Source organism: Abrus precatorius, unplaced genomic scaffold, assembly GCF_003935025.1.
Source record: "Abrus precatorius isolate BTA unplaced genomic scaffold, Abrus_2018 Scaffold11, whole genome shotgun sequence".
In the NCBI taxonomy this organism is placed as follows: domain Eukaryota; kingdom Viridiplantae; phylum Streptophyta; class Magnoliopsida; order Fabales; family Fabaceae; genus Abrus; species Abrus precatorius.
This window is the reverse complement of record NW_020874303.1, coordinates 4,077,639-4,102,344: the sequence shown is the minus strand read 5'-3', so window position 1 is coordinate 4,102,344 and position 24,706 is coordinate 4,077,639. Positions and strand designations below refer to the sequence as shown.

Below are 24,706 nucleotides of genomic sequence, written 5' to 3'. Positions count from 1 at the left end.
TATTTTATTAACCTTAATTTCTTTAATAATAATAAAATTTTATTAAAAAAATATTTATTATATTTTTATAATTTTAATATAATAACTGTATATTTTTTATAAATATTTTTTATTTTTAGATACTTAAATTTGTGTTAAGGACTGAAATTAACAAAACTTTATTTATAATTAGTCAATCAAGTTATACCTGAGTTTAAATAATTTACAATAATAATGTTTTATTAAATTATTATTATTATTATATAATTTTTAATTTGTGTAATAATAATCTGATCAAAATGTTTATAAAACAGAATTTTATAAAAAATTAGAAAATTTAATATATTAATAATATTAAATATTATAATTTTAATAAAAAATTCTATTTAATAATTTATTATAATGTGTAATGTTGAACAAGCTAAGTATAATAAATATTTTTTAAAAAAATTATTATTAAATAATTAAAATAAATCATAAAAATTAAAGTTAAAAAATGATAATCAAATAATAAAAAAATAGCAAATAATCTTTTAAATATATTTTTACCATTGATTAAATTTTATTTAAAAAATAAAAAAATAATGCAAGTCTTCCTCTAATAAAAAATATTAAAATTTGTATTTAAAAAAGGTATTTCTATCTTTCTTGAATAAGAGAATATGTTGTTAATTAAAGATAAATATTACTGAAAGGGTCAAATCCTTAGAGCAAACAAGGCATGGGTTTGGGTTAGGATTGAAGGGTGAAGGTATTAATGATGGGAGATTAAGTTAGGTGAGGCTTGATGTAGGGAGCATTAACAAATGTGGGCTAGGTTTGTTGGTGTGGGTTTGTTGTTCGTTGGGAAATTCATTATGGGAATTATTATGACATTCCTTTGCTTTATCACAAAGAACGATTTCCCCTATTATTTTCCTTCTTTCTATTCTTCAACCAATGAATCCACTTTCACCCTTTTTGTTTCCCATTAAATGAATATACCTGTTAGCCTGTGATTATTACTCCACTTTATCATTACCACTCTCTCCTATTAATGTCAATTTTCCCTTTTTACAAAATATCAATTCCGGTTCCTCTTATTGGATTTCAACTTTCAAACAGACTAGCCCAGTTTCAAGTGTCTTCATTTTCTTCCACAATAAAAATAATAACAAGGCCCGATCCATTACAAATCTATGAAGAGACGAGGTTTGGTTTTGCATTTGGTGGTATCAGAAAATGTTGCTCCTAACACACACCAAGGTTCACATGTCCACGATATTTTTTAAATAATAAAATAAAAATCCATGTCCCATTAAGGTGCTTCTCATTAACTTGGCTTTGTTCTATCAGATTATAAATCAATCGGCACTGAAACACTCTCCTTTATTAGGTGCTAGTTTCTGCTATACCACCAAAAAACCAAGGGCAAGAAAATTAGTTGGATTACAAATTCCATGTTACCAAATCAGGAGCTGCGTGAGGTTACATCAACGAGGTTTCAAATTAAGGCACATCTTTGTATCTATACAAAATAAAACAACCCATAATGTTCATCCCATGATGAAGGTTACAAAAGGGTCTTCGTCGATACCTTATTGTAATTAACTTTGTCAGGACAGGTTAGCTTTTGCCGTAAAGAAACAAGGACAAAAAAATTTGCTGGAATTACAAAACCGGGTGTTACAAAATCTGGGAGCTGAACCCCGGTTTCAAAAAGAGTCACTTTCCCAGGAAAATTCGAGACAGAAAAATAAAAATAAAAATGTTATTATTGTATCATGTATATAAACCTTCTCTAGCAATATAATATTTCAAGAAAGACATGTTCGTTTCCCAAGTGATCAATGTTTGAAGACACTCCCTAGCACATTTGTACTTTTATTGTTCGTTATTTCGTGAATATATATTGGAGCCTTGGTTAAGAAAAAAGGGAGAACGATGAATGGTAATAGGAGAGTGTGCAAATCGGAGAGGGCATTCAAAAAATTGTTGCCGGAAAAGCGAAATGTTACGGTGGCAGAACATTGTTGCAATAAGGGCAATAGTGGTATGTGCCTCGTTGATTCTAATATTGCAACGCAGTCCAAAATGTGCAACGTTGATGAAAAGAGGAAGATGGAGAAAACTGAGAATATGTTACACTTGATTTGTTGGGGACCCTCTTGGTCTTAGATTATTTTTCTTTCTTCTTCTTCTTTTTGGTTTTAGATTTTAAATCTTTGGGTTTGTTGATTTTATTTTCACCTTATCGTGTAAGTGAACGTGGGAGGTAAATATGCTTCCCGATCAACCAACCCTGCCTCTGAATCAGTTGAAGCTGTACTCTTATGGTGTAGTATGAATGTTAAGAAAAAAAAGCGATTTAGTTTGAGTGTTTATTTTACTCTTTTGAGTAGGGTGCAGATGGGTTGATTTGATTCCATTTTATATGAGAATTTAAAACCAGTTTTGAATCAATTTGATTCAAAATTTTAAAAGTTCAATAACGAATTTGAAACAAACCAATTCAATGTTTAATTCTATCATAAAAGTTTAATTGGTTTAGTTTATTCACGTTAGACTGAATTTTGTAAAAAAGTTGAACCAAATCAATTGTTTAATTTATCAGATTTATTCAATACAATGAATACCTCTATTTGTATGTAGAAAGAAGAGAGCAAAATGAACGGGAAAAAAAGAGACTAAAAAAAATGAGATATAAAGATGATATGGTACGAAAAAGAAAAAAAAAAGAGGGGATAAAAAAATATGTGAAATTTGGTTTTAAATTAAAAAATTATTTCAATTTGTAAAAATTATTTATGATTATTGTGAGATTGTTTTAATAATTTTTATTAAAATATAAAAAATTACACATTTGATTAAAATAAATTCAGTTAAATTCATAAATAAATTCTCATGTATCAAATCTCTGTTGTATAACTACTCAATTATGTTATTAATTAAAACACGTTTAGTGTAAATAAATTTTGGGATTTAAAAAAAAACTTAATTTTGGGAATCTCATATTTTAATGGTTTAACTTTGAAAATCACTAAATATAATAAAGTAAGTTATATTATTTTTCTTAAAAGTTGATTAATCTATATTTTTTATTCTCTTATTATTTTCTTTTATCTATATACTTTACTTTCAAGAAAGATGAAATTTATTTATATTTTAATATTTTTAACTATAAAAAAATTCTTAAAAATAGTATTTAGAAGGGATATGATTAAATAACGCAAGGTGTCAAACTTACTAAAATGATATATTTAATAATTTTTTTTATCAAAAATAAATGTTATCAACTTAATCCTTATTATTTTATATAATTTAAAAACTAATCAATACTTTATCACTCTATATTAGTTTAACATATTATATCTTATTAGAATATAAATAAAGATATTTTATTGAATTACATATTTAAAAATGTCTAAATTATTTAAAATTTTATATACATTATTATCATGATAATTACATTAATCAATTGTTATATTGATAAAAATTAGTTTTGATTAAACAATTATTAGATGTGTAATTTGATTAAGTTTGACATATAATATTTTTTTATTTTGTTTCATTTTAGAAAATGGAATGATTATAAATGTTGAAGTTTAATCTAAAATCTTTATTTTATCTTTAAGGTTATGTTTGGGATAAGGAAAATTTTCTAAGTTAAAAATCATCTTGAAAGAAACTACATTTCAACAAGTTTTGAGGGTCAAGAAAGAGCCAAAGATAAACCTGAATATAAGAGAATATTGGAAGATCTTTGGTTTTAATTAAAAGGAACACATTTCGAGCTATTTTAGGAAATTTTTGTCACATTGTTGAGTCTTCTCTAAATTGCTTGAAAGACACGAAAATATTCTAAGACCACAAAACTAAAGGCTTTTTCGAGAAGTTTTGAGAAGTTTTAAGTCACTGACACCCAAAACTACTCAAAAAATAGAACTGGCAAGAAAATATTCCAAGTCAACAAAACCGATGATTTTTTGAGGAGTTTTCAAGTCCCTGACACCCAAAACTGCTCAAAAAACAGGTCTAACAGGAAAATATTTTAAGTCCACAAATCTGGTCGAGCTTCAGGGTCCCTCCAGAATTGCTCGAAAAACAGAAATGAGCAAAATGTTCTAAGTCCACAAGACCAAGACAGGCTCTCAAAACTCCAGGATGGCTCGAAAAGAGAAGTCAAGAAGAAACTATTATAAGCCATAACATTAAAAGAGTCTCCTAGATTTCTCTCAGAAATATTCGAAAGATAGGAGTATTGAAAAATCCAAAAGCGGTTACCAGTAGTTATCAACATTCACCACTACGCAAAGGAGATCATAGGCGATAGCGGTTACAGCCCCAACAAATAACACGATCACAAGCAATCGTGGATAGTGAGCATCAACAGTTGAAGTCAGTTACTAAGAAGTGCCTGCAAAAGGAGGAAAACTGTGGTGATCTTCATGTCTATAAATACCCCAAAGCACTATTTCACAGAGGACGACTTTTTGCACCCAAACACCGCACCTAAACTCTCTGAGACGCTGAAACCTTGCACCGCGCCAGACACCAGTTACAAGGAGACCCACGGTGGCCGTTGTGAGGAGTCGTACGTTTACATTCCAGCACCTTTACATTCCCGCATTTACCTTTCTGCATTTTAATTTCAGTGCTTGTTGCTTGTATCTTTGTACACTGTTTGTTTCCTGTTTACTACATTTTTGTAAAAGCATCTATGTTTGGTTTAATTCTTCCTATTTATTATTCACTATTCTTGCTTAATACTCTTTTACGCCGTTAATTTGAGCATCACGTTAACAACACATTTAAAAGAACCCAAAGAGGACCTAAATCCAGTCCCCAGATTGATCTTTAGATTATTTGTTTACAATTGTCATTTTTCACCGTAAACAGGTTATAAAGCAGACTAGATGTTTAGAAGTAACAATCAATCATGATGAAAAATTACAGCAAGAAATTTTTTTTCCTTAAAAGCTATTCTTTACACCAAAATAGATTAAAATGTGACGCATAATCAACAAATAAACCCCAAAACGATCATTCATCAAGAATTGCAATGAGAGAGAGACTTTGCAATTGACTGGTGAAGGCTGGGTTGCAATTGACTGAGGTTCCAGATGAATAGAATGGAGTGAGGATCTGGATAAGGTTTCCTTAATGCGTATGTGTGTAACTAAATTCCAACAGACACAAAGGTGCCTCAAACTTAGAACCTTGAATTTGAAGAATAATGAATCCCTGACTAGATCTCAGATGTTTCTTTTGTTCACATGTCATGCTTTCCAAGTTCTTCATTTGTCTTTCACAAACAATGTTTTACCAAAGTCCTTTTTATGTTGTCAAGGTTTGTAAATGTTGCTCAACCTTAAATGCTTAATCTTTATGCAAAACATTTGGTGGTCAGCTAGAAAACAAAAGCAAATTTGACTTGCCTTCAATTTCTTATTCTTCATTGCTATTATAGTCACACACATTCAAAATTAGTATCATTATCTTTGAAGTAATTACCAGAACTCAGGAGCAAATGCAGAGGAGTATAGTTTTGTGAGTATCTACTAAAGTTTAGGATCTTCCAATGTCCAAAACTTGCAAGGCCCTATTGAAATTGCTACCCCAGTTCAGATCCTTTAAGATTCTTTTTGACTGTGATCATAATCTAAGGATTGGCAATTTGATCGGATTGTCAAAGCCACTTCTTGATCTTAAGAGATTCTGATGGGTTGGTTGATTGAAATCTAGTCGAAAATTTGTTGATTATGATGTAAATATTGAACGATGAAATCAGCGAGTGATTAATTGATTCAACCCTGAAGGGTGTTCTGGATATTGAGGAGTGGAATGTGTAAACAGATTAATGTCCAATTTTAATGTAGAAATTTGGCATCATAGCCAATAATCTGTAAATAACGTAAAGTATATTTTATCCTTCATTGATTAGTCTTTGCCTTGAGAAGTAACAAAGTTTTTCTATACTTTGCTCACATCATTCACACAAACAGTAATCATATGTCGTAAATTGTTAATAGGATGAAATCCAAAGCATCTTCATTTGAAAAAATGACAGCAAATGAGGTCACAATTAGATTGATTATTTGATGTGATTTGTTTTTATTAATTGTTTATATCCTTGATTTGTTTTCCAACCAGAATATAGTAATTTGATCAAAGCAACATGAAAAAAATTGTAAACATAATAGAATCTCCAAAACCACATATATGTCCACAATTTGACGCAATTAATATCAAGGTGTTTGCTCCACAACCGTGACCATGATTACAATACGAATCATGATTTATATCCATTGATTTTTGACAGCACTAGATATCCCATAACACCGAGTATTAGAGATTTAATCCATGAACAAAATGACTAATCGGAGACAAAAATCGTTTAGATCAAGCCACAACCGACACAGCAAATTCAAACCTTTTCTTTGTGAGCATTCGTCTAGATGTGAGTTTGGAAGTTCTCTTCTATCATTTCCTCTATTTGATATACTCCATAAGAGGTATAACATACTAACCCGGATTTACCCTCTACAAATATTAGCGGATCCATATGTTCACATCATTAAAATTGAAATAAACAGATAAAAAATAAATGAAAAGTAGACCTAAATTTTCTTTATATTGGGTCATACATTTACCATATCATTGGCAAAATTTTGGATGAATCAATGAGATACACAAGATACTAAGATGACAGGGCTACAAAGTAGTCACTTGCAGCATAATAATTATTGAGATTACATAGGCATTCATTCACATTAAAACCTTGCAGTATTGGGACCCCAGCAATTCAATTCCATGACTTTCCTCATGGACTCTTCCTTGGTTCTCTTGACCTTGTTGGAAACAGCAGCAGAAGAGGCAGAAGACAATTTCTTGGCCTGAGTGTATGATCTGATGTTGTTCTTAGCGTGTTGCTGCAATGACTTGAAAGCATAGTTCCACCTACACACCCCCAATTGGTCTTTCAAGGCCTCCACTGCTCCTATGCTTGATGCCACGATCCAAGCTCTGGTGGCTGCACTCATTGTTATAGCTTTTGATGAATCTGAATATTGGTGTGACTAAGAAGTTGTTTTGATGGGTGGGTGTGTTTGTTGGTTCCCATATATAAGTGGGTTGTTAAGTGATTTTTTACTAACGGGAGTTTAGAACTAAACCACAGGCTGGTTTGGGGTGGAAAGGGACACAGAGAAGCAAAACCAGGGGCGATTGCAGCTTGCACCCATTGTTTGGGACACAATCCTAGCTTTGTACAAAATCCACACGGTTGTTGTTTTCTTTTGTTGTTTGGTCATACCAAGATTCATGGTACCGGCAGTTTATTTAATAATAATATATGTATTCAAAAATTAATTAAATAATGTACCTAAAAAAATGTGTGGTTCCACTCTTCTTCGGTTCTTCATTAGAAGTTCCATGTAACGTAAAAAAATCAGGAGCGAATATTCCATATCAATTGTTTTCTTAGATTTTGAAAAACGACAATCAATCATAGTAGAACCTAATTTAAGGCTTAAATTATAATTATAATTTTTTATAAAATATAAAACATATTTAACTCGTAAATGACACTTTACTTAATCAACAAGATTAAAATTACAATTCTTGAAAAATTATTATTTTTTCAAATATTGCACAAATATTATTAGATTAATGTAAAAACTTCAAATGATTAATTTAAAATATGCTGTATCACTATTTTAAAATTTGATACATTTTAAAATTAAATTTTGAAATATTTATAGTTGAATATTTTAAAATGAAAATGGCAATTTATTCAACTCTTTGAATTGGCTTGACAGATTATTGAGAGTCGACTAATTTCAACAAATTTTTTTTTGTCTACATTACGAATATCATTCATTAATAATTATATTAATCTCTTTTAAATTAATAATTAAATTACGCTATATATTCCTTGCTGGAGATTTTTTTTTCTTCCCCAAACAATTACATTATAGAGAAAGAACACGTCATAAATAAAAGTCAAATATAAGTCATCTCATCATATGTATGCGTTTATTAAAAACTTAATTGAAAACTTATAATAGTGTTTTTAAGTATATCATTAACGAAAATCTATTGCTACAAACTAATCTAAAAATAATTGCCTACGCTATTAAATCCTTCGAATTTAATCATAATAAATTTTTAAAATGAATGTGAATTTGGCTCCAAAATGATACACATATGTATCTACATTTATTTTTGATATTGGTATTTTACTAGTAAAATACACCCTTTTGGTGACGAAAGAATGAAAAGCTGATGAGAAAATAGACCTGCATTTTCTTCGTATATAATTATATTTTCTATAATTGAAGGAAGCAGATGCAAAATCTGAGGAGATGACAAGACAACTAACAAGTATTACAACAGAAAGTACAATGGTACATTCGGATTGTATATGCAGACACTGTTCAGCGTCTAATGGTAACCCCTTAGACAACTAAAACCTTGTAGTACTGGGACCCCAGCAATTGAATTCCATGACTTTACTCATAGAATCTTCCTTTGTTCTTTCAACCTTGTTGGAAATTGCAGCAGAAGAAAATTTGGGAGCTAAACTATAAGATCTGATATTGTTCTTGGCATATTGCTGTAATGACCTCAAAGCATAGTTCCATCTGCATACCCCCAGCTGGTCTTTCAAGGCCTCCACTGCTCCAATGCTCGATGCCACTACCCATGATTTGGTTGCGCCACTCATGTTGCTTTTGCTCCCTCATTCTCATTTCAACCCTTTTAAATATGTGGATAAAGAGGGGTGTGAGAAACCACAGGTAGTTTTGGCTGAATTACTAAAAGGAAAACAAAACCAGGTGCAGTTGAAATCCTTGCGCCAAGTATTGGGAAAGTGAATCTTAGATATTCCAGACGCCAACTTTTGTACTGATATGCCATCATTGGTTCAGCATACAAGACACATGACCCCACCTATTTATTATTTAACTTTCTTTATTAATTAGTTAATAATGGGTGTTAGCTTCTTCATTGGAAGGTTATTTGAACTGTAAATTTAAAACTCTGATTTTGAAATTTTCTTAATAAAACGAAGGACTTGTATGTATATATACTCAAATTGCTCTTCGGGTTTTGAATGCCATCAATGACAGGCTCAAAATCTGTATGGCAAGTGGCAATGTTCCGGCCTGTATTTGTACAGAGTTTGTGCCTAAAAACCTTTTGCAAAGTCGGCAAAAGGAAAACTGGGGGAAGACGAGGAATCAGCAGTTGAGCAATTAAAATTTATAAGGTTTGCTTTTGAAAAATGTTCACTTTATTTTGACTCGGATTGACATTAAATATTTTTATTAAAATAATAATATTAATATTTGAATTTCCAAATTTATAAATAAATCTTACCTTTTAAATTTATGATATCTGTTAAGGTTTGCTAATTTAAATAGTAAAGAGCTTGATTTTTTAAGACTAAATTTAAATCCTCTAGATGATCAAATACGCACTACGTTCTGGAAAAGTTTTCCTCCCTTGTATGAAGGTGAAAATCACATTATTTACAGTAATAATATTTTTTTGGGTGAAACAAAAGGATAATGGCCCTTGTTAGTACTTATGACTCACTGGTTAGTTGTTTATAACATTTGTAATCATATAAAAATACACTACTAATAACATTTGTATTAAAAAAGAAAGAAAATGACTGAAATTGACCCCATCTTGGAGAAAGATTAATAAAGGAAAACTTAAGACTTGAAGTGACTAAAAGGTGAAATAGATCTGCGTGTATTTTTGACTTGTGTTAAGAGTTTAACTATGAATTTTAAATGTATTTGGTTCAGACCAAAAAATAAAAAGAAAAGAGAATTGATGCTTTCATTCCTTCATCCCGCGGATTTTAATAATGACTGCCGCCGAAAAATAAGAACACATGGCCAACTGTTTTTTTGCTAAACCAGCTTCGCTATTAGGTCGTTCTAACGCGTCTTTATTTGTATAATTCTTTTTTTAAATTTAATTTAAATATGTATTTGAAAATCTTGTAATATCGTAAACAATGATTTAATGTCTTTGTAAAACTTTAAATTAGATTTTAGTTTTACATTTTTTTTAATTTAACCTCTCCTTTTTTATTTTTTAATCTAGTCCTACTGAAATTATTTTTATTTTATTTCATATTGCTATTAATAATACGTTAATTTATTTTATTATTTATTCATACAATATTTGAGTTAACTCATAATTTAATTCAAATATGATATAGATATAATATGCTATTAATAATATTAATTTTTGAAATTAAAATTTAAGTATATGAAAAAAATAAGGTATCTCACGTTATTATTTATATCAACTTTATGTTATTTTGTATGAAACACATGATATGCTACTAGATAAATATATAAATAATTATTAATAAATAAATTATTTGAAAATGAAAAAGAAATTTTAGAGATTTATATGAAAAAATTAATGAGAAATTGAATAAAATATATAAATATTTGAGGGATAAAAATTCATTTAAAATTTTATTACTTATAAATAATATATTTAAAAAAAATGTCATAATGCAATTTAAAAAAAAGTCCGCAGCAAAAGGTGTAGAGAGGCCTAGAATCCATTAAAGCTAAATCCTCTGGTCCATTTTCGTCGTACATTTGGTAAAAGCCCACAACTTGCTGGATCTGGATTACTTTATGGTACCATCTGAATTGATCCAAGCCCAGTAGTCAGGTGGAAAGTTCGATACCACTTGACCCAAATACCTGGAGTATATACAGAATAAAATAATAAGTTTTAATTTTAAATTTTGACAAAAAAATTATAAATAATATTGTGTATACAATGATCAGTATAAATTTAAAAATTTTAGTTAACATTTAAAAATTAATCATTTTTCTGGACATAATGGATATTTGACTCAATTTATTTTTTTTGAATAAAGTAATTAACCTATTATTTAAAAGAATACATAAGATTATTTTACTATTTACATAAAATTAAGATGATTTTAAATTTGAAAATTAAAATTTGTAAAAAAATATTCAATGAATTATCCAAGATACAATTATATTTAAATATTTATTTATTTCAAATTATCAATCATTATAAAGATGGAAGGCCATTGAATTGTAGAAACAAAGAAAATGAAAGGACAATATATTAATCCTTTTATACTGTTAAAATGAAAACAGCTACAATCAATATATAATGGGGTGGCTGATAAAATAAAGCGTGTATATTTGGGGAAAGAAAAATGAGAAGATATTAGGTTGTGACACGAGATGGAGACATAAAATTTTGCTGTCTTTTTTTATATATATAGATGAGAATAAAGTATATATAGGTAGCTGACAAGTGAGACAATATACGGCTTTGAACTTGACTCCAATTTTTAAAAAGAAATATGTTATCCATGAAAGATTCGTCATGTGTTTATTTATTGACACACTATAAGAAATATGATTAATTAATTAATTCGATCAAGACCCCGAAAGTATTATCAGAAGTGCAGACCTACCCAAGATCTCAGTGATCAATAAATAACACAAAGTGGTTGCACTTTTTATATTATAATCTTCATTTCTTTTAAAATCACATATTAAAATTAGGATATTGCATTTCACAAAAACGTTGGCAAGTTGTGTATATTGCACTGTTCATTCATTACCGACAAAATTGTCAATTCTAAATTGAAAAGAAAAATTATTCAAAACAACAATTAATTATGCAAGGCATGGACTGGGGGACTGACGATATATCAAAGTTTATCATGCGATATTTGAAAATTTCACTACTTTCTTCGAAATTTGATTAATTATAATAAAAAGTCACTCGTTGAATTGTAAGTGTACGCGCATCTATGTGTATACGTGGATGAGACCCTCACCTAAACACACTATGACTCAGCAACATATGCTTAAGTGTTCGTTTTTCTGGTTAACAAACTCTTTGTATTCTGATCTCACTTGAAAAGGATCCGTTAATTGCTTGCTTCATTCCAGATTCTATGCTTCTGCATGTTCAAGGTTTCATCTTAATATGTTCTTATAAGTATATATATCTTGCTTGAAGCAGAAGCTAGAAGCTACAAGACTAGACTCTAGGTGGGTTACTAGTTACGTATGATACGAAGGTTCTGGTTTTCTAGTCACCAAGTGTCCTCCGTGTAATTGATTGAAAGATTATGTGATGTAATATGTTGTTTCATGGATATGTTTATTAATTGTTCTATAGTAGAATAATCTGATGCAGAGGAACTAGACACATACATATATAAAAAATTACAATTATAAACTATACGTATATAATGCGGTGCCAACCACTATAGGATCATATGGTCTAGTTAATTGCTTAATCGAGTAAAATTTAATGGTGGTGAATATACGTGCTACTGAGTTTAGCAAGTAGTAAAATGGGACGCGCAAGCTAATGATGAATGATAGAATCAAAATTAAATGTACTTGTTTATTAATTGTTGACACTCGGTCTAAATAGACAACACTAATTACAAGCTTATGTTCTTATGGTCTATGTTTCAACTAAAAATTAAAAAATCTTGATTAGAAACTCTGAAATTTAAAACGATTTAATATGATCAACTTGAAATTCAAACAAATTTAGTGAATTCACATTACATTAGACTTACACGTGTACAAAATATATTTAAGTATGGTGCAAATCTTCAACTAACTTCTAAATGATATGTGTGGTAAATAAATTTAAATTAACACTAAAAAGTATAGAAGTTGACGGTGAAGTTAAGTTTAATAGGGTTACATGAGAATAAAATTATTTTCTTAGAAAAAATTTTAAAATAAAATTTTTTAATTAATTTTAACTATTTTTATCAATCTGTATAATTTAGTTAAAAATGTCTTATAAAAAAGACTTAGAGAGAGAACGCGACATGAACAAATATTGGAACTAAATATTGTTACTTTACAGTAACTTTTTATCTTAAAATTCGTGTCATTTCAAAAATAAATTAAAGAATTAAAAATAAAAAATTGAAAAATATCATTAATAAATCTCTCACTATAATTTAATGCAATTTAATATATTTTTTTAGGAAAACATTTCGATCTTTGATTAGTTTCGTAAAAAAATTAGAGCATTAATTAGAAAGACTCAAATTATGTTACGTAGCATGCACATTTTATATTAAATTAAACTTTTGGTTCCGGTTGTTTTAAATTATATATTCTCAATAAAACTTTTAAATTACATGTATTCTCAATTTAAATTTTATATTGTTTTTCATTTCAAATCAAACCTAAGACCTGTAAACATTTTCAAAATTATACTTATCTTAGGCTTAATTTTAATATACACGATGAATTTATTTTGACGTACTACAAAAAATAAATGATGTGATTCGTCTCAAACTTATAATCTAATTTACTTTGAACTTAACTTAACTTGAAAATTATTTAATAAAAAAACTATGCTTAAACTTTAAGTTTTTATAAAAACTTGTTAAGCTTAACAAGCTAGTTCACTAATAACATCAAGAAATTATTGAGATGAAAAACAGTTAAACCTATATTAATATATTAAAAACGGAAATTAACTAACGAACAGTTATTTAAAACAAACTCCCCCGTCTCCCCCATTCAAACAAACAGTGAATTTAAACACTGCAAATTACCTAACTTCTGAATTCGACCCATACCTTACAACTATAACAAGAATAAGCTTGATATGATTAATCCACCTAATCTAATATATGTTCGGGAAATTTTATTTTTAGAAATATTTTTTTTAATTTTATAAAATGAATTATTATTATTTTTTTGTCTTGCTAAATATAATAGTTAAAAATAAAGGTAAATTTTTTAATTAAGAAATATGTTCAAATATATTTAAAATTACGGGTAAATATACACTAATATTTTATTTCTTTAATTATCTAATTTAGAGTACTCGTTTGTATTTAATTTTGAAACGCAAAGATACCATTTATTGGCATGTAAATGATGTCTCTTTCTAATTAAGAAAACTAATGTTGAAATACATCAATCAAGCAATGACTAATCGGATTATTGTGGTAGAATTAATTATTTGACAATAGAATATAGTCGATTTTCAACGATTCCTAGCAATAATGGTTTCATGATTGGATGGAGTAAATACTGCTGCTGTGGGCACCATTTTTCACTTAGTCAGCGAAGAAAGCGAATTTGATCAGTAAAATTGAAATTTTCAAATCTTTCTCACAAACCCAATGCAAGTTCACAAACGGGGTTTCGAAACTGTAAAGCTCTCAGAAAATATAAATAATGGCGGCAAAATCAGACTCCACCAGACAGCAACAAATGTGCCATTCGTTTCGCTTCATTTTCAAGCGCAAGAGAAAGTAACATTATGCTATTAATTCAACAAAATTGACTCTCTCAGGATTGCTTTTCAAAACATAAAAGGAAAACATTAAAAATTAGATATTTATAGTCAGTATATTTTTTAAAACTTAATTTAAATATGTAAAATTATTCAATAATAAATTATCATATTGATGTGAATAATTTATGTAATAATTAATATAAGAATTATATGATAATGCATTCTAATTATTGATAATATGAAAATCTTTATGCTTACCATGTACTAAATTAAACTATACTTTTAACGTGTGCATAAAAAATTTTAAAAAATAAAAATAATGGTACATAATGTCATATTTGATATCAATTTTAGTAGTTAAAATAGTAAAATTCAAAAGAAAATACTAACAAGTTTGTTAAAAATATTTGTTTATTAAATAAATAAAAAAGTTAAAAAGATTTGTTATTATTATACGCTCTATAATTTTAAAGATAATTTTATTATAATTAATTTAATACTTCGTATAATACCCCATGTATTTTATTTTAGAAATAAACGTATATATAATTTTAAAATTAACTGGTGTATTGAACGTTCTAAACTTACATTATGAAAGAGAACATATAAACCGATTTTAAATATATACTAAAATAGTATAAATCATACTGTGGTCGTGGAATACGACTTATCCGCTTTCTTTATTTTTAATCTGTTCAAACATGTGGAGGTGAAATTCAAGTAAGAATGTCACATTTCTTGTTCTGCGACTGTGCTGTAAGATATGAGAAGAGATACTAATTCCTATTAGTTGCAATATTATCATAACTTTTACATTGAATTATTTGGAAATTTGGTTACTGATGTCACAAACCTACTGCAGAGTTCATTTTTCAGCTCCTTTCCTGAAATAAGTTCTATAACATCAGTATCTATTTGTGCAGCAATAAAGTTTATTTTCTCTTTAAATGCTCTCTCAAGTCGTTCCACTCATTTGTTTCTTCTCTGAAATTCAACGAGACAGAACAAGTTTCCACACGAATAATATACAAAACAGAAACAGATAAATTTACTATCCATTTAGAAAGCTTGTAGAAGCCTCTAAGTTGGTCAAATATTACCAGTGGTGTTGAAAAAAAAGGTCTTGTCACTTACCAGAGAGTTTGGTACACTACTAATTTATCGTCCAAATTAAATTCAATATTGATTGTTAGTGTAAAATGATATCAAAGCTACCAATACACTTTATTTTTAATATTTTCCTTTAAGAGGAGTGCTGAAAAAATATTTTTAATACATTTTAGTTATTATTTAAAATTTCTTAAAAGTATTAATAAATAAATGAATAGTAAGAAAAAAGAATACAAAAAACATAATATTTAACATACTTTTTTAATATATTAAATTAAAAACAAGACTTATATAGTTTTTAAACTTTTAGTCTTAGATAATTTACATATTTTATAGTTTTTTTAATTATAATCTCTTATAACACTCATTTTTGTCCATCTTACAAAAATGTACCAATTTGATAACATTTTAATTTTTACGTAATTAAAGGACTAGATCACGAAAAATCTTCAAGAGTAAAATGGTGACATATACTTATATATTTGAAGAACAAAATTAGAAATTTTAGGACTCATTAGTTTTTTATAACACTAGTTTTGTTTGCATTTTGTTTATATAAATAATCGTAAAAATATTATCTTATTTTTATTTTTAAAAGAATATATAAAATAACACTGCAACATTTTTTGTTCAAATAACATTAAAAAATTATTCTTAAAAGTAAAAAACAAATATTGTCTGAAGTTTAAGCATTTGTTTAGACTGTATTATTTAAGTGAAAATTGTCTATTTATTTTAACAACAATTTTTTTTACCTATAATCATATTAATTATAAAATTATTGTTTAAATAAAATAAATAATAACAATTTTTGAGACATTAGATAAATAAAATTTAATTTAATCTAGTTTACACGCTGATAGCAATATTCTGTTACTTGAACACAATTTAAAAAATGTAGGCAAACATGAAGAAGCAACAACAGTTTCAACTATGGTTAAAAACTATTATTTGTTATTAGTTTTGAGAAACCTTTTTTAGTCGTGGATAAAAAAAATGCTAAAACCTTCGAATTCTGTAGATCAATATGCGTATACATAATATAATACGACACATTTTAAAATTATTTATAAGAATAAAAAAATTTCTTAAATTAAACAAATCCCTGTTATGTAAGAATGCTTCATGTGTGAGGTATGGAAGAACTTTTCTATTCATACAAAGAGAACGTGTCGAGCCTGATCTGCAATGAATGAAAACCCAATGTAAAAGGCGCACACTGTTCACAAAGTCACATGTTGAAAGAAAATAATAACATAATAAAAAGTCAAAACATTAATTGCAAGGCAATTCAGAGTTATATGTGCGTTTGAAAATAGAGTAGCTGAGAAGAACACGTTTTGCAGTGTGGGTGACATTTGAAGTTCAACATTACACAGTAAAAATCTTCTATACCAGCTCAGGCCAGTTATATGCTTCACCTCGGCATGACCACGTAGGTAGTATCGGTGCCCATTAACGTTGTACTGTAGCACAGTCTATGGTAGCGTCAGTTTTGGACTAACGTTGCGTTATTCTGTTGATCATACACAATCGCCGGTAGACTGCTCCTGTGATCATGGAGGATAATTTATCAGAAATGTCTCCGGATAGGTTTTTTTTTTTTTTTTTCTTCGTTTTACATTTGTTTCTCGAAGCACTAATGTCTAAGAATGCAAATTTCTTTTTGGTAACAATCTAAGAATATACAATACTCAGTACATGTTTACAATAACTTTATATAAGAAGTTTTTTCAATAAAAAAAATGTAAATTAAACACATCTAAACGATGAAAACAAGTTTTTTAATAATTTATTTGTGCACACATGAGTTTTAAAATTAAATATAAAATTAAGAGTCTTATTAATCGATGTAATTAAAGTATAAGTTTAAGAATTAATAAATACAAAATTTTTATTGACAATTATGTTAAAGAAACAGTAAAAGTTATGATGAAAATATATTAATAATATTGTTTAATTAAAAATATCTTTAATTTGCTAATTTTTTCGTTTGAAGCTACATACTTTAACTTTATACAATTAATTATAAGCTATTTTAATTGCTGAAAAAAGTTGTATACATTAATAATTTAGTTTAGATTAATCTTTATTAATATACTGTTTACTTGGTAGAAATTAAGTTATTAATATTAATATTATAATTTTATATCAATATTATAATATGTTATATATATATTAATGAAATTAAGTTGACATAAAAAATTAATATATATTATGTTGTATAATACATAAGTTTCAAAAAAAAAATCTTAAAATAGATGGTGATGTGGATTGTACAGGGAGCAATAACTTGGTCAAAATCAGTCATTTTGTTTGGCAGAAATACATTAAATTACTAGTTTGTCCTTGATTTAATTTTATATTTCTAGCTGGAAGTTTTTGCATGCAATTTTTTATTCTTCCAATCGTCTTTGCATGCATTATGCTTACGTATTTCATGACACAAGAAATTTAGGGAAGAAAAAAATGTAAAAGAAAGGAAAGCGACTTTAAATATATTTACCAAATTTATCAAGTATTTTTAATTTAATAGCACTGCATTCCTATATATATATATATATGCTCAGGCAGTAATTTATGAGTTCATTTATCATTTTCATTTGGGAGGGGATCAAGTAGATTAAATATTAATTAACAAATCAATAAATTTTATTCTTAGAAGGTATCATTTGATTGTGTTTCAGTTAGAAAAAATTACATGATAATCACTCCACGTTGTGTTGAAATTTGGGTTAATCATCTCCTAATCTATACAAGGAAAATGGTTCGTCGTATTTGCATTATTATTATTTTTAAAAAAAGGGGATTTATTAAGTAATTTCTGAGTTTTTATGGGTATCTTTCATTTTCTTCAATTATAGATGGATATTAACGTGAGAGTCACCCTCACTATAGATTTAAGTTGGCCAAAATATAATATTAATCCTTCTGCTAAATTCAGATCTCTCATTAATTAACTGCACGTATTATGACAAGGTAACATTAAAAATATAATTATTGCGATAGTAGGATGACCCATATAAGTGATGTGTACATACTCAATTAAATTGTATAGAATAATAAGAAGGAACATCTAAAATTTTCTTTGTATTTAATTATCACTCATAAGTACACATTTGCATAGCAATTGTTATGAGAAGGAGCCTGATTAATTTATTTGGCAATTGAAAGGATTAACTAATTAATTAAAAAGCTTTAAATTACAGTAATTAACTAACTTAAAACAAAACAAAATAAAACAAAGAAAGTAATTAGAAATTTTTAAAAATTTATAACTATGGATTAATAAATTCATTTGAAAAACTCAATGTTATATATTTGCTTATGGCTATAAAAGTTATATTCAAGTAGCGTTATTAATTAATAAGGTTGTGGTGAGAGTCTCAAACTAGCGTGCGTTAGGCAGAAATTAGATCGGTTGATAAGAGAGCGAGCTCATTTTCTTGCACTATGTTTAGAAAGAAAAGATCGAGAGAGTATATTTCATCGTTTATGCAGGTAGAAATATAAAAATGAAGAAATAGATCATAAAAAAATGAGAGGAGGGAAGGGAGAAGCGTTAAATTTTCGCTTTTTTTTTTTTTGTAGTTGCTTGAAAATAAAATTTTAATTTTATAATATTAAAAATAAAAAACGAAAATTCTAAAAATTTATGTTAAATTTATATTTTAATTAATATTATTTATTTTAAAAAATACTTATTCAAACAAGTCAAAAATTTATTTTAATTTATTCAAATAATAAATTTTATTTATTTATTTATTTATATTCTTCCTACTTTTTTATTTCAATAATCGTCTAACATAGCATTAGTTCATATACAGTTCATTCTTAACTTAAGATGTTGAAGTTTAATAAGTTGATGTTCCATATTCCTTTTTTTCTTTTATCCGATTAAGATGATTATTATATATCTAAATTGTTTTTTCTAAGTTACTATTGTATAAATGATGTTTATAAAAAAGATAGATCTAAAAATATTTAATATATCGTTAAAATATATCAATATTATTGTCACATTTTTTTAAAATGTATGAAAATAAAAATCATTTAATTACCAATTTATTTGTGTTGCAATTTTATAAAATGAAATATAAATAATTTAATTATCAAATGATTATAATTCAATAATTAGATTAATAAAAATACACACAACAACTCTCAAACTAATATGTCAAACTTATAAGTATTTAAGGCTTGATTTATTTATAGCAACGACAATACTAATTAATCCTTATCCTATTATGACGTCATTAATTTTGTTTACCTTGGCTGTTGGGATTTATTTAAAAATAGAAATTTAAATTTGAAGTTAACTCACTGCAATTCGAGTCTTTTAGCTTACTCGTGCTATGTCGGAGTGTATGGAAGCTTTATAAATTTTCTTGACATTAAGACACGTCCAACAGGTAATAAACATAGGAGTGAAAGGACGGTACCGAATCCCATTGACTTGAACATGTTACTTAGGCAGATTGCCTTCCACTTAGCTCTCTACTATTTATATACGCATTCCCACTCATCATCGATCCTACACCTAGCAAGCTCCTTTGTTAATTTCTCTGTTTTTCTCTCTTTGTGATTTTGTGACACTCAAACTATAAGCAATATCCATCAGAGACGAATAGAGTTAGAGTGTGTGATTTGTTAACTTCTTCGTCATGACCAAGCCTTCTTCTAACGAAAAGAATGGACTGAAGAAAGGTCCATGGACGCCGGAGGAAGATCAGAAACTCACCGATTACATTCAGAAACATGGACATGGGAAATGGCGAACCCTTCCCAAAAATGCAGGTAATTTTTGCTATGCTTCTCCAAAAGCCACTTCACTAATCATTAATAAAACTTGGGGTTATGTTTTTGTTAGTTCATGATTTTTTCCCTTTCCATGATCTCTACACACACATGTTCTTTAACGTTTAGAGTTCTTATTCTTGTAAGTACTACATTTTTGTTAACATCGGCCTTTAAATATTAATATTTTTAATAAAACACTATCATTTTCAAATATTGGAAAACAACTTTAAAGGTTGGCATTAATATTTTCCTAGTTATAAATGAAGTGGCACTTGACATGAACCTTCGTGTTTATTCCATTTTCATGATGAATAATAGGACTAAAAAGATGTGGCAAGAGTTGCCGGCTTCGCTGGGCTAACTACTTGAGGCCTGATATAAAGAGGGGGAGATTCTCATTGGAAGAAGAAGAAGCCATCATCCAGTTACACAGTGTTTTGGGAAACAAGTAAGTGATGATCAAGACTATAATCTCATCCCCCAACACCCCTCCTATGTTATTTTCCTTAGTCCTTACTTTTTTTTTTTGTTGGTACATGATTATTCCTCACTCCAATTTAAAAATACTTTAAAAAAGAGATGCTTTTTTGAATTTGCATGTATGCTATACAGAATCGCCAACTAATGCATGGACTTTAAATTGTGTGAAGCAATAAAATTCATTTTTAATTAGAATGGTAGCTAGGCAACTATACAAAGTCAATGATGCATCCAATAACAAACAGTATTTTCTTTTGTCATTATGTAGCATAGAAATTAATTATTGCTATCTAAATGGAAAATTTTCTGTCCTGCACAGGTGGTCTACAATTGCTGCTAACTTGCCAGGAAGAACAGACAATGAGATCAAGAATTATTGGAATACCCACATCAAGAAAAAGCTATTGAAGATGGGGATTGATCCAGTGACTCACACACCGCGCCTTGATGTGATACAATTAGCTTCCATTCTGAACTCATCTTTATACAATTCACCCCAATTTAACCACCCTGGCCTTTCAGGGATGGGAAGAGACGTAAATCCAAGCCAGCTACTAAGTTTACTCACCACTCTGCTATCATGTCAAAGCAAAAACCAAGATGTTTTAAATCATAATTACCAGCAAAATAACCAAATTGGTGGCACCCCTTTATTGCAAAATCAATCCCAATGCTCCCAACCAATACAACTTGGTTCTATCCAAACCTTCCAACCAAACCAACCCCAAGTCTCAATTCAAGAAAACCATTGTACTAAGTCTAATCCATTGCATATAGAAACAAAACTAGAGCAACAAATCTCTCCAATTACAATTCCTTTTAGCCAACAAATTAACGCTCTACCAAACTTGTGGCAGTATAATGGAGGTCATAATCACATATCAGATCAAAATCAAGCCGAATCATCAGGAACACAATGTTTCTCTTCTCCCAAGTACAACTCCATCATCAACAATCTCTTGGAAAATCAGATTTTATGTAACAATGAGGGGGTGCCAAATTTCAATTTAAGCTCACTGTTATCATCCACACCATCGTCTTCTAGCCCGAGTACTTTGAATTCATCATCTTCCACGACATTCGTCAATGGAACCACTGAAGATGAAAGGGACACTTACGGCAGCAACATGTTGATGTATAACATCTCAAATGGCTTGAATAACTCTGGACTTTTGTAATTGAACTCGATTGGAAGTTGTGCTGTAATATGATTTGTCCCTACGTTGAAATTTATTTCATTTCAGACTTTGTTTCAACATCTAAGAGATTATTACTGTTTATTAGCTTAGTTGATATTTTCATCTTGCAAGATTTTTGTTTCTCTATCATGTTTAAATATACATTATTCGTTTCATTTATCTTTGAGAATTTGAATGTTTGATTTTCTATAAGTTACTCTAATCGGGTCTTATGGTTTTTTAATGTCTTGATGTAAATTAACTTAGTTAAAAACGCTTAAAATTTATAAGAGAACAATTAAACGAGCTATTTATTACATGTATAAATTTGTTTACAATTCAAATTGTTCAATAGAGCTTTAACTTTGTCCCTGCGAGATTTAGTTTAGAAGTTGACCTATTTAAACCTAATTATAGGTGGCATATAAGTAAAGAACACGTGTGATCTCAAATAATTGTCAAAATATGTTAACCACGAACAAAAATTATCTGTCCCAAAAATAGTTAATTGGCTATGAGAAATTTTAAAAATTTAATTATGTTAATTATTAAAACTGAGCTCGAGAATATTTCTCAAAAGAAAAATAAAATAAAAGGAATAATATGATTTTAACCTAAACCAATAGCTACTTGGTTCGACTTACCCATGTGACATCTATTTAAAATATAAATTATTTTAGAATATGATCGAATTTAACCCTTATTAAGTAGATTTAACCTTGGTTGATGCTTTTACACGAATTGAATACGAATAACGTACGTGGTTACTATTAATTTGGAAAAAAGAACAAAAATCATGATTAAAAAAACATGAAAATTGTTAATATTTATTATCTAATCAATTTCAAGAATTTTTTTTAGTACCAAATTCATATTTGTACTAAATAAGAATTTTGAATATCATTATATATTTATTCAAAGAAAAACTCACTTTAAAGAAACTTATGTCATATAAGTCATAATAAGAATAAGAATAAGAAAAATTTTGTTAAATACATTCCTCACTGCCTGAGCCCTGAATGCTGTAAGAATCTCATAACGGTTAGAATTAGCCAAGTTTGTCTTATAAAATTATAAATATTTTCAGTATTTAAAAAAAGAAGGAATTGTGCTTAAATTTCATTTTTTTTCATAAATATTTGTAGATATATATAAATTAACCCAATGAGCTATATCCTTTTAATTTCTCAATAAGGAACTTGTGTGACATTTTTCTAATTGGAGTGGGTTTTTCAATTTCTGTCTCATTCCATATTGGGAAGGGACCACTTGGAGGAAAGTGAGGGAGAAATTGAAAGCTAGAAATTAAGGATGGAGATAGGTTTGAATGGAACAGTGAACGGGAAAGGCTAATGTGTGAGGCACCCAAGTTCCGTCTACGCATCTACTTGTCGTTCAAAGCTTTGACTCTTTCCTACTGCCTACAGCCATTCTACCAATGTCAACTTCTCAAATGAGTATTACTGTACATCACTATCCTATGTTTTCCGTATATTATATTATTGAATTATATTGCTAAAACTGATAAATTTAACTCTACTCAGTGTATATAAATATATATTACCTTGCTGATCGATATTTTACTGATATTAATAATAATTTATTTATTTTTATGTTAAAAGTAATTTTAAAATTATGATAAAAATATATCAATATATTTTTCAATACAAATTTCCTAAAAGCATAAGTATAATTGTAGCTCATGAGAACTGGACACCTGGCTCTGCTACCTGTATGTTTCACGTGCTGATTAAAATGTGTTATTTTTATTTATTTATTTATTTAAGAACTGTGTTCGATAGCTTGCCTAAGTTGCTTCGTCTCCCTTCCCAGGGGAATAGGAAAAAATTAATAACAGTTTGCAATTCTCTTAATCAGAAGTTATGCTAATATTTATTAACAGTTTTTTAAAATACACGTTAAAAAAGTACCATATTAAAAAATATAAAATAATTCAATTTATAATATTTATATTAGACCTTATAATGCTATGCAAATTTTAATAAATAATTACTACTCGTAAGTTTTTGTTATATATTATTAAATACATGTTAAAAAAATATTTATTATTATTATTATTTTGATAAATTTTAACAGAAATCTATGATCGTATATATTAAATGAGTAATACTAACAACAAATTTTTTTTAATACATCTTTTATTATCAACTAAAATTTATTGAAAATTATAAAAAAATATGTCCTTTTGTCACTTTTAAATTAATGTTTCTTTCTCATTTTTTTTTATTTTTCAATAAGTTTTAAAAAAAGAGTGAATTAAAAAAATATATTACTAGCATTTTTCATATTAAATTATTCATAAAAGAAATAAGAGCTTATTATTACTAATAAAGAAATCATTTCATATTTACAATTAGTCGATAGAATAGTCAAAATGTTGGGGAATGGAGTTGGTTTTTATCCGACTTAAGTTAACATGAAACAACGCTAACTTACCTGCGTCTACCATATTTAAGTTAAAGGAATAAAATCCCATCGTATATACTTATAAATATTTTATATTCAAATTTATATTAATCAATTACAATTTAGAAATCAGTATACATCGCATATAAATTTAAATCAGTATTCATCACAACGTTAAATTAACCAATGAAAACTAAATATGTTTGGTAAAAATATATTATTTAATATAAAAACATTAAAGTCATCATTAAATAATTTAAATACGAGTTATTTAAATGAAAAGTGCGGGACGAAGTTAAACAAATTGACCTCAAATCATACCCACGCTAACTCAGCAAGTGAATATACGCTGTTCAGTTGTTTTTAACATGTCCAAAAACACAATAAAAATTTATATATAGTATATTTTTTATTAAAATTATAAAATTCAT

The 24,706-nt window shown here is 27.9% G+C and overlaps 3 protein-coding genes across 3 annotated transcripts; 1 reads left to right on the top strand and 2 right to left on the bottom strand.

Moving 5' to 3' along the window:
* Window positions 1-6,723: 6,723 nt before the first annotated feature.
* LOC113855368 lies at window positions 6,724-7,242 on the bottom strand. Its single transcript, XM_027486989.1, has one exon. It carries the CDS (start codon window positions 6,999-7,001, stop codon window positions 6,732-6,734), a length of 270 nt encoding a protein of 89 aa, XP_027342790.1. The 5' UTR covers window positions 7,002-7,242; the 3' UTR covers window positions 6,724-6,731.
* A 1,183-nt stretch (window positions 7,243-8,425) lies between these two features.
* Window positions 8,426-8,686, bottom strand: LOC113856434. Its single transcript, XM_027488250.1, has one exon. It carries the CDS (start codon window positions 8,684-8,686, stop codon window positions 8,426-8,428), a length of 261 nt encoding a protein of 86 aa, XP_027344051.1.
* Window positions 8,687-20,054: 11,368 nt separating this feature from the next.
* LOC113853637 (transcription factor MYB41) lies at window positions 20,055-21,848 on the top strand. The gene is made up of 3 exons (XM_027484122.1): window positions 20,055-20,187; window positions 20,509-20,638; window positions 20,990-21,848. The coding sequence occupies exons 1-3, from the start codon at window positions 20,055-20,057 to the stop codon at window positions 21,846-21,848; spliced, it is 1,122 nt and encodes a 373-aa protein (XP_027339923.1).
* The last annotated feature ends 2,858 nt before the right edge of the window (window positions 21,849-24,706 follow it).